This window comes from Polyergus mexicanus, unplaced genomic scaffold (genome assembly GCF_030449975.1).
Source record: "Polyergus mexicanus isolate NDT 795.1 unplaced genomic scaffold, iyPolMexi1.0 SCAF_2, whole genome shotgun sequence".
NCBI lineage: Eukaryota > Metazoa > Arthropoda > Insecta > Hymenoptera > Formicidae > Polyergus > Polyergus mexicanus.
In genome coordinates this window covers 7,328,241-7,340,448 of record NW_027223322.1, presented here as the reverse complement: position 1 = coordinate 7,340,448, position 12,208 = coordinate 7,328,241, and the positions used below count along the sequence as shown (strand labels likewise).

The 12,208-nt window shown below is 40.3% G+C and overlaps 1 protein-coding gene across 1 annotated transcript; it reads right to left on the bottom strand.

Moving 5' to 3' along the window:
• Positions 1–5,221: 5,221 nt before the first annotated feature.
• LOC138941701 (uncharacterized) lies at positions 5,222–12,019 on the bottom strand. Its single transcript, XM_070311559.1, is given in 6 exon segments — positions 5,222–5,518; positions 7,176–7,262; positions 7,369–8,123; positions 8,811–9,971; positions 10,155–10,340; positions 10,343–12,019. Coding segments are annotated over 6 exon segments (3,819 nt in total). The 5' UTR covers positions 11,676–12,019.
• Positions 12,020–12,208: the final 189 nt, after the last annotated feature.

The following is a 12,208-nucleotide window of genomic DNA, read 5'->3' as shown; positions in this document are numbered from 1 at the left end:
GTGTAGCATCGTAAAATCTTTTTTATAAAGCTTCTAAATTCACTTCTCTAAGTTCACTTATACTCTTTGATGAAATGCCGAGTGCGGAGTTCACTGATTAGGCACGTACAGATTACAAATTTGTTATATTAAGTAAATGTTGACGGCAGAAGCCGATAACAAAACTGTAATTTTCTCATTTTTTTCAACTTTTCATATGAAATGTTAAACTCCGCACTCCGTTATTATGTGTACCTTAATTGTGGAAAAGGATTTGTTGATATCTATAATCAACAAAAAGATTTTGCAATCCTACTAATATTCGCATTCTGTCGGTAATCCGGCATCCTCTTAAATTCATATCGATCATCGACCGTTTGAATAAATCTAAGACACAATTGTCCACAAATACTTTGATTATAATTTTGATAGGCCGTGTGATTGTATTCTATATTTGCAATATTCTGTCCAAAATATCGCACTAATTCCTTGGGCGATCGCAGATTTCCAAAACTATCGAAATATACTACACGATCTCCCCTCTTTGCATACGCAACCCAATGAGTACCGGAACCATCGACGTCATCCAAATTGATGATACCGCTCTCATTTCGTCGTACACCGTTTATCGGTAAATTATTGCGCATGAAAACACCTCTAAAAAATTGTATACGCATACGTCTTGCAAGCTGTTCCAATTGTACATTGGTTGTTACACCGGCAGGCATTTTTATTTTGACTTTTTTTTTCTTGGCTGCTGTTGAGAACCCTCGTCCACGCTTGTATGAAGCGAGATAAAGTCCGTGACCTTTCATGGCGCGATTATGACGCTGCATTTCTTCGAGCTGACGTTGCGTCGCCTTGCTATCGTTCACCGCCTTCGCGATTCCCGCTATTCCGCCAGCCAACGAACCGAGAACTCCCAATAATGGTAAAATTGGTAAGATACCACCGCGCTTCGCTATAGGAAGTATTCGTTTTTTCGCAGTCTTTTTCTTCATCGATGATTTTTTTGTTTTCAGTCCCATACCGAATTTTGTCTTTGCCTTCATAGCCGCCCAAACAGCTGTAGCGGCTGCTCTTTCGCCAAGAGTCGAATCTCTCGCGGTAATACGCGTTCGCGCTTTCGTGGCGAGTATATTATCCGCAACGTATCGTTGACCGAGGTCGTTGCTTCGGGAATAAGCTATATCGTGCTCGCGACACGCGGCATCCAATGGATTGATACCTCGATCGCCTCTAGCCAATCGTGTTTCTAAATGAGTTTCCGGTCCGCAAAACTGATAGCCTGGAATATGTAATTCGATAGGAAGTGCGTTTATCGCACGATTTAACAAACCGCTACCTCTTATAATTTTTGCTGACATTTGTCACAATTTTTTATTAACGGTGTTGGACCGTCGAAATGTGTTTGCTGCCACGACAAATTATAATGTCGCGCCCATCGACGATACTGTTGAACCTCTGAGTCAGCTTTTATATGTTCGGGAAGCTTGTCCCACAATTGTTCCACGTAGCTACCAAAGTCTCACAGTAAAACAATCTTGGGGATAATCTGTAACTGCTCGGTGGTAAGCTCGAGAATATCGCTGTCAACCGATAGAAGAAGAAACATTTTTGAGACTGAGCGGTTTCGATTCGGTGCGCCATTATAAACAATATGACAATAATCAAAGTGATAAATTTTGATGATAAAACACGAGTAATGTCCGAGAAAGAAATACGCAAGCATGGAAACATGCTACCAACTACTATACGCGGTATCATTTGCGGTCCTTCGAATTGTGGTAAGACTAACGTGTTGATAAGTTTGATAGAAAGTCCACACGGTGTACTGTTGAAGTTGATTGGCTAGACTACGCAACTTTTAAATTTTCCGGGCATATACGGCACGCCAAGTATAAGTTGGCAGCGCTTGTTCTCGTACATGTGTATACGTTGGCTACAGTGCCTTCTTCTCTTGCTTGCCGTGGCGTGCCGGCTATTGTATCTTTCGTAATAACGTTAAAATAAAACCTTTATTCTATTGTGCAATCCAATCGAGATATAAATGATTTCCACCGTACCTTAACATGTACATTTCGAGAATGTGTACGTATATTCGAAATCGCTTCAACAACCGAAATATCGATACTTGGAAAATTTGCTATTATCGATCGATGAAATTGGTTATTTTACATTCTCTAATAATAGTGACGTTATTCCACCGAGCGAAGCGCTTCCGAATTCCATTTTTATCTTTGACGACGTGGCGTGCGATAAGCAAGATACGATAAGAGAGTACTTTGCAATGGGTCGACACTCGAGTGTCGACTGTTTCTATCTTTGTCAAACGTATGCCAAGGTACCCAAGCATCTTATACGGGACAATGCAAATTTACTGATTTTATTTAAACAAGATGGTACAAACTTGAAACATATATACAACGATCATGTAAATACTGACATGTCTTACGGCAATTTTCACGCATTCTGTCAGAAATGCTGGCAACACAAGTATGGATTTATAGTGATTGATAAAGACAGTTTACGGACTAATGGAAGATATGGAAAAGGATTTAACGATTTTGCAATACCGTAAAGTGGTTAGTCGTTATCGATACATCGATCGAGCAACGTCTAAAAATTTTCGTCCGAGCGCAACATGACGACGACGATTGACAGTGACGATCGTGAGAAGATTGCGAGAGAGATTGTAGAAACGAGCGAATCAATCCGCAAAAAATATCGTTCTTCAAAAACCGGTCAAATGGAGGAAGATGTCGCATTGGAGAGGCACTTTAAACCAATTATCGAACCTCTAAAACAACTTGTCGAAAATACAATCAATGTGGAATCTAATGGAGCAAAAATCGAACCATCGAGTATACTCGAAGACAAGCATCTGAAAAAAGAGTCTGGAACAAAGCGAACAAGGTCAAATATATCATTGAACGATTCGCAAATAACTTCTACTCCAAATCAATCGAAACGTAAGCGAATCAAACAATTATCGAATGTGGTTACTTCTACTCCGATAAAAGATGTATAATCGAGTCAAATATTGCACGTAAGATCGTCTCCGTATGTGGAAGAAGTTTTCGAAACCACGCCTGAAACGCTTGTGATATCGGTTCAACATCTGCTACAAACGTCCGAGGGTCAAAATACATTGCGCACACATCCGGGTCTACTAGAGCAAAAATATGTGGGAGCTATTTTGAGTCAAGATAAAAATAACAGTATGAATTATGTATTTTGCAACGAAGGAATGATGCTTGGTGATAAAATTTTTGATGTGGATAAAGATGACAATATAAGTATCGGTGGAATAAGATACGTGGGAACACCAGGTCTCTACGAGTTGATTTTCAATAGAATACCCGACGGTGACGTATACAATGACAATAATAAAATTAAATACAAAAGTATATTACTGGCGACAAATGCGCATAGACGTGGCAATGATATGCGTAATCCAATGTTAAGTAACAAGGGATACAAGTATAAAAATATAATAGCTCTATTAATCTCTAATAAAAAAGCGGGAATAGGTATAAACATACCGAGCGCTATGACGTTAATCGATTACGTGCATTGGAATGATCCCAACGAGTTGGTAGATCGCATGCGATTGCTGGAAGCTTCGCGTCAAGCCGGCAACAATGCCCACGACAATGAAATATTAGCAAGATTCAAAGTAGGCGATCCGGTACGCGTGAGTAAATTCAAGACCATCTTTGACAAGGTTACACGCCAAATTGATCGACCGAAGTGTTTAAGATCGTTAAAGTGCAGAAAACTAATCTCGTGACCTACGTACTCAAAGATTCGCGAGCAAATCCCGTCGCCGGCGGATTTTACAAATACGAGTTACAACGCGTTGCTAATCCCGACATACATCTCGTGGAAAAGGTAATACGCAAAAAGGGCGACGAGGTTTATATGAAATGGCTGGGATTTGATGCAACGCACAATTCTTGGATACATAAAAATAATATATTATAAATATGTTAACGATAATACATAATATTAAAGATATTTTACAAATATATAAACAAAATTGTACACTTTATAAAATATACATATAATTTACAATAAATATACGTAATTTTTTATTTACAATAAATATACATGCTTTTTATTTACAACGATATTTTATAATGCCCCCACGGTAGCGTGTCGGTGGTTTGGGGTACGATATACCGCTTGTCATCATACGGACTTAGAGCAATTTTTGTCTCGCGAATAGTGTATACTTCGTGTAATTTAGATCTTATACAAGACTGCTGACGCGTCATTTCAATCTCATCGTTCAAACACCGCGTGTAATCGTTGAACGTTATCGTTCTCGCGACGACGTTACTCTTAACGCCTTTTACCTTTTTCGTGTCTTTCTTACCATCTACTCGCAACGCGTACATTTTTGCCCTAAGCCCGACGAATTCGGTCATGATGGCGCCATTATTTTCATCCTTCATTAAACCCGGTATCTTTTTATTCGTGAGCGGTATACCGTACACATTGTCCACCGCATAATCGCTGGTATCGAATCTGTTGACGTTGCGCTTTATATTCTCATATACATCTTCACGCTCGATGTGATATATGAGACTGTCGGTGCCGGTGTACATGACTTTACATTTCTCTCGATACATAGGTATCATATAATCGTGGTGAAACTCGTACAAACATGTCTTGGATATGTCGAATATACACATACCCACGTAGATTGGTTTATTAAATTTCACCTCGAGATTGCTCAATTCAACGGCGATCAGATTCTCCGAAAACACGCTTCTACTATGAAAATTTGGTTTTGCGATCATCGCCTCTGCGCCATATCTTCCATCCCAATGTGTCACGAGCTTAATATTAACATGATTGCGCACATTTTCGTTTTGCCAAATACAGCATTATTCATTAATTTATATAAATTTTTTTCAAAATCATTTTTCGCGAGTGTTCGGAATTGTGTATTGAGTTTGATATAACTGCGAAGCCATGGAGACTGCGAAAACTGTAATATTCGATGTATTTTTGTAACTCGAAGCCCGTGTCGCGTGCATTGCTGCAGGTTGCGATAATGTATTACGTAACGCTTCTTATCGTATAAGGTTGCGAGCAGCTTATCCTGCCGCTTACCAGTTGGTTTGTCGCGTGTCGGGCAAAACGGTAGGTCAGTGTGCGCATCGTGAATATGTTGCGGATACTCGAGATCGACTTCAAGGATGTAGCCTATAGGCGAATCGAGCGCGATCGATTATGTATCAAAATTGGATACGTCGTCGACCCATCGAAAATCTGCATAGGGCAAGGGTTGACACATTGCCCATCCGTACAAATTATTTACATCAAAGTATGTGAGATATGCTGAAGGTTTCGATGGATCGTACGACTGCATATACTTGTTATTAGCATGTGCGTATCTGTTGGAACATTGACTCAAACCGCTGCGTATTCCGCGTTCGATAAATAAAATCATGTCGATATTCGTAAGCAATTCGAATGTAATATTTGTATGCTTCAACATGGCGTCCCACGTGTATCCGGGAAGAGTCTAGTAATACGCGGGGTCGAGCCCATAACTTTTAATACAACTCTCGCGGAAATTTTCAAAAATATCTGCTAATAACAAGACATCAATTTTGAGATACAAGTCGCTATATACGCCCAGCGTTCGAATGGAGAACCGCTTCCACACGTTCTCGGCATGCGCATAATCGCTCTCCGATATCGTGTCACCGGTCAAGGAACTGTAAAATGATTCGTGCGGTGGTAAACACGTATCTTGCAACCTGTCGACGCAGTCAATATATTTGTACGGAAAGACGCCCTTCCATGTTAATAAATTGAAATCGTCGTTCGGTAAATTTTTAAATTCAGATTTTAAAATTGTGAGTTTGTCTTTATTCAAGAATGATGCCAATTTATCGAGACTGGTTGTAAGAAATTTATACGAATCGATAAAACGCAATTTAATATTATTTTTCGATTTCTCTTCGGCAAGTTTAACATTTTTCGTAAATGATATATATTTTTCTTTTGTTATTGGAAGTATTTCAATTTCCCCTTCGAACGCTGTAGCTATTTCCTTGATAATAAAATGTGCATCGTAACCGGATAAATTATGAAAAACTAATGGAATGCAAAAAGAATCTTTATAATTTAGATTACAATTTGAATGCACGGGACCTCTCAACCGCACGGTCAGATGGCAATGATCGCGTACGCGTGTATCGTCTTGTACGAATGGTTTCTCGCAAATGTGACATTGTGTCGCGCTATGAAAATTTTCACATTCATCAGATGTTAAATTTACCATGGGGACATTAGCTGATAAAATACTTTTTACACGCAGTGCTAAATTTTTAAGTTCTTCGACGAACCATATGCAATCGATATCGCGACGGGAATGATACGCGGATAACGAATTATCGTACGAACAATGTACATAATATGCTATGCTAAATACTTTGTGATGTTGGTAGTTTCTCTCTTCCTCCGTCTTCTCTAAAACGCACTCCAAGTCGGCGTACACGACGAAAGGAAGCCACTCTTTCCGATTATAGTTGTTGAACGTGAGCCACTTATCCTTATCGCTCGGTAATCGGATAGCGCACTCGTTCATCTCTTGACAGTCTACCGTATGTGACTGTAATTTGTCGTTCGAGCCAAAGTAGTGCAAACATCTGTAAAAGAAATAATTTTTTTTTTTGTATTATTTCTGCAATGTATTTTATTAAATATATACGTACCAATCGCAGATATATTTCTTGTGTTCTTTTTTGCTCAATTGCGAGCTCACGAGGCGGGATAGATTCTTGATCCGCGCGAAATGTCCAACGTTGTTATCTTCCACGTACAGCAAGTTGACGTGTTTGTCTCTTTTTAACTCACTCAGACGTATCCGGACAATGTTCTTTCCCTCGATACTATATACTGTAAGATTTAAAAGATTCACTTTATTTATTGTAAGAAGAATACAGTCTGAACCGCTAAGAGTTTGCTATTAACGTTTTTACTAACTCGACAACTACTTTCAGATTCCTCTCAGATCTCTCTGCTGTTCGCTGAGCTACGCAGTTTTATACTCAACTTCTCGTCTCCCTCATAGTTCGATATCTATCGATATGCCTCGTGGCGTGTCCCTATTCGCTCGTCGGCCCGACATATCTCGAACTCGAACGGATCTTAGACCTAACGGGTGTTCTAACCGCATGTTTGATAACGGGTGCTCTTAATGTAACTTCCATCTTACAGCTCGACCATCCTGACGAGTTATTCATCTCGAATGACTTAATCTAATACAATCTTTTGAACATATTAATCGCCTTATTTATTAAGTGTTCGTGCGGAATATTTTTCAGTCTATGGCGTCCTTATACTAGTTTGTTACAATGGTTTTACCCATGGTTTTAGTTTATCTGGTGAGAGGATTGAATTATAGGGCCTGGAGGATACGTTAAAACCTGGTATGTCTTGTACGACGTACCTATTTTTGTCTAATACTTTAGTTATGACGTAAGGTCCCTTGTAGCCCGGTTTCAATTTGGCGCTTTGACCCGGCTTTACCTGGAGATCCCGAATCATCACGTACTCGTTAGTTTTATATTTAGTTGCCTTTGCGTGCCTATTATCGTAATATTTTTTATTATAGTCACGAAGCGACTTAGTTGCTTCCTCTGCAGTCTTATAATTCGATTCTCGATTTAAATTATCTTCTATACCCGCATTTTTTTGAATTAATTCCACGAGGTTTTTGTCTGCGTTATTCCTATTGTCATACCCTAAAAGTAGTTTACTCGGTGTACACTTAATCGCAGAATGACTAGTGTTGTTTATCACATACTGTGCCTTATCTAATTTCTCTTTCCAATCATTCGGAGAATCAACCAACCTTTTAAGTGTAGATTTAAGAAATCTATTTATTCTTTCTACTAGGCCGTTAGCCCACGGGGCCGCAACAGCAACTTGACGGTGTTTAATTTTTAAAGATTCTAAAAAATGAGCAAATTCATTAGATGCGAAGGCCGTTCCTCTATCCGAAACTATTTCACTCGGGTTACCAAAAATGTTGAGTACCGACTTCAGATGTTTAATTACTTCTTTCGTGCATGTAGATTTTGTAGGAAAAAGCCATGTAAATCTTGTGAATGAATCCACTATAACCAGAATATGTTTAAAGCCGTCTTCTGTCTGTTGCAAGGGGCCAAAATGATCTATGTGTAAAGTCTCGAATGGTTTGGATGATTGCCCGGTATCTTGGATTTCTCCCTCACGGGAATGGCGAGAAGCAGTGCTCGGATTTAGTTGCACATTTCGGCCCGATTCCGTGGTTCACGCCTATTGCCCCCCACTCACCGCTTGTACGTTAGCGACGAGTCGCCAGATATGCGTAACTAAGGACCGCGACGCTTTGTCTCAGGAGCGTCCGTATATAAGAATGCCCAAATATAATAATAAGACAATACTTCTCTATAATTAAAAGTTTTTCTTCAATATTTTATATCAATGAAATATAAAATATTGAAGAAAACTTTTAGAATTTTGATAATTTTCGCGGTGCATTTAAAAAAATATTGTCTTATTTATTATATTTGGGCATTCTTACATATAAACGCTCTTGAGCCAAAGCGTCGCGCTCCTTAGTTACGCGTATCTGGCGTCTCGTCGCTAACGCACGAGCGGTGAGTAGGGGGCAATAGGCGTGAGCCACGGAATCGGGCCGAAATGTGCAACTAAATCCGAGCACTGGCGAGAAGCATTCGTCGTGAGGCAAGTGATACAATTGTCTATATGATCATATATTTTTTTCCGCATCAACGGAAATCAATAGGAGGCGAATATGCCTTGAAACGTTTTTTCAAAGCCGCAATGACCCATATCATCATGGTAAACTCTTACTATATTGTTAATCATAGAGTCCGGTACGACAAAACGTGGACGGTCAGTCGCTTTTTTATGAAGTAATCCCTCTATCAACTCGAATTTTTCATTGTCCGAATACTCTAATTGTTGGGCAATGCTTTTCAATTGTGAGTCTTGAAGTTGTTTACACTCCAGTTCTCTCTCGAGTGGCATTGATTCTATATACGCTATTTGGCGACTGAGAGCACCGACGTGTGTCATACGTTGACCTGGTCTATGTGTCGTTTTGAACTTATAGTTTTGAAGGCTTAACGTCCACCGAGCGATTCTGGGGTTTAGGTTTGCTTTGTTCACGGCGAAAACTAACGCGTTACAATCTGTTACCACGGTAAACTCTATTCCATATAAATAGATGTGAAATCGTTCTATTGCGCGGACTATCGCAAGCATTTCGAGTTCGAAACTGTGATAATTTCTTTCCGCTTGGTTTGTTGCTTGACTGAAAAACGCGATAGGAGCCCAGTTATTATCTTTTTGTCTCTGTAATAATATCGCTCCCAATCCTTGTACAATTGCGTCTGTGTGTAATTGAGTTTCCGACTGCGGATTGTAAATAGCTAGAGTCGGGCTTGTGGTTAATTCATCTTTTAATGTTTCTAGCGCCCGTACACAGTGTATATCGAAATCGAAATGTGTTGCCTTTTTTAACAGATTATACAAAGGTTTGGCTTTATCAGTATAACCTTTAATGAATTTACGAAAGTAATTAGCTAATCCCAGAAATCGCTGGACTTCGAGCACATTTTTCGGTTGCGGAAAGCTTTTTATGGCTTCAACATGTTGCGAGCTTATAGTGATTTTGTTCGCTGATATAATATATCCTAAATATTCTATCTCTTTCTTGAGGAATTGACATTTATCGAGATTTAATTCGAAATTATAATGCTTCAATTGAAATAATACTTCACGCAGTATTTCTAAATTCGTTTCTACCGTTTCGGTCGCTATCATAATATCGTCGATATAAACAATGACCTTGTCTTCTCTTATTAACGGTTGAAGTATGTACACAAGTCGTTTTTGGAATTCGGCCGGTGCCTCGCAATAACCGAATGGCAAACGTGTATACTCATATTGCCCGTCTGGGGTCGCAAAAGCGAAATATTTAGTATGATCTTTGTGTACCTTAATTTAGTGGAAGCCGTCTTTTAAGTCTAACAGCGTGAAAACAGCTTTATTCCCTAATCGCGCTACGCAATCTTCGATTAGCGGGAACGGGTATTTTTGTTTTGAAACTCTCGAATTTAACGGACGTAAATCAATACACAATCGTAAAGATTTATTTTTCCGTTTAACTGGGACTATTCTCGCGCAGTAAGGTGAAATGCTTTTTTTGATAATACCGCGAGCTAACAGATCGTCAACAATCTCGCGTATTTGGTTTTTCTCTGCCCATGCGAAACGGCGCGGGGCATACGCGTAAACAGAGTCGTCTCTTAGCGTGACTTTATTGAAAAATCGTCATTTACAGCGGCTGCCGTTGAGCTATTAACGTCCAATATTAAATCTTTTAAGCTTTTCTTTGCCGATAAGTCAAAGTCAATTACGATATCTTCTATCCTATCCTCTAAGGAATTAGTAACTTGGCATGCTAATAATTGCAAAAGCGATACAGGGAAATCCTGAGCATTCTCTTTTGTTTTCAACGAACTCGGATTAAAAATCGCAGTTATTTTTTGATCATTTAAGAAATCACGACCAATAATAAAATCCGCTGCTATACTTTTTTCCCTTAAAACATGTAACGTTATTGCTAGCTGCAAATAAGGTAATTGCTCTAATGTTAATGTAGCTTTTGTTGATCCCAAAACTTCAATCGGTTTATTATTTAAGGCTTTAAATGAGAAACCTGAAGGGCTTTGAAATTCGACCGAATGATCCAAGAATTTCTTGTGTACATTTGATTTTATAAAAGAAATCGGACTGCCTGTGTCGACGAGCGCGAATAATAAACAGTCTTTCATATTTAACCTTGTTATCTTAGCGAGCGCGTCGGGTATGGTGAGATTCCTGCCGTTGTCGAATTGAACAGCGACTGTCTCCTCGTCCTTCGGGGTGACTCCTGTTGCTGTTACTGCTGCTACCGGTGCTGTTTGTGCTGACGTGGTCGCTTGTTCCTTCCTCTTTAGTTTGAAACAGTCCGCACGAAGGTGACCCGGTGTTTTGCAGTAGGCGCAGAAGAGGCTACTCTTTTTGCAATCCTTTTGCAGATGCCCTGATTTTCCGCGGAATCCACAATTGTCGGCTAGCTCCTTTGATTTAGAATTCTTGTTAGTCTGTAACAATTTGCTGTCAGTCTCCCCAGAAACCGAAGTGATTCTATACATCGATTCCAGGGAAAGATCGACCGAATCGACTTTTAATGAGGCTGCTATTTCTCTTAAGGATCTGCTACCGATCCCACTAATTAATAGGTGGATGGTGCTGTCCTGAGACAAATTTAGATTATCGATTAATGCCAGTTTATCCATCGAGTATTCCAGGAACGATTCCTTAGTATAATTCCATCTGCGCGCCTCAACCTTTTGCATGGCTAGATGGTATAGAATTTTTCTCATGAATCTCTTTAGAATGGCTTCCCTGAAGCCGGTCCAGGACTCAATCATTGAGCCTGAGCCCAAATCGAACCATTTACGTGCCGTTTTCACTAACCTGCTGGATGCCGCGAGGAACGTGATGTCCTCCTGAGCCCTATGGATACGTGATACCTGCTCTATGCGCTTAATCCACAGTTCCACGTTCTCATCCTCTCCGCCTCCGAATTCCGGTATTTGAGAGGCTAACATGGAGACGGCTTAAGTCGACGGTGCGGCACCGATCGACGACTGATGTGGTGAACTCGGATTTGATGGCGATGGGGCGGCAGTGTTCGGCGGAATGGAATGATATGATGTATCTTGAGTCATCGGAGATGGTGCTTCTCGGGAAGACGGGATTGCTTCCTGAGACGAAGCTTGCGGCTGGTTCCTTGCGAAGGCTTGCAACATGTGGCGAAGCAGCTCCTGCTGTTGCTAGTGCTGTTGCAACATCGCCTGTTGCATTCTCTGCAATTGGGAGGAAATCGTTGCCGCCAGCATATTTGTTGCTGACCCTGGCCGCTCCTCTTGTGACCCAGACGGTTGATCGGCTTGCTTTGCTCCTTGAGGTTGCCCCAGCGTGAGTAAATCCACTGCTGGGCTATTGCACTCAAAATTGGACATGAGCTGATCAATTAATTTGTCGCGGTCACTTACGAGGGGCAGTCTATAACGTAGAGTTTCTTCTCTTAGCTGCTCGTAGGTCAAATTCTCAAGACCGGCGCGATCCATTCTGTTCCTCT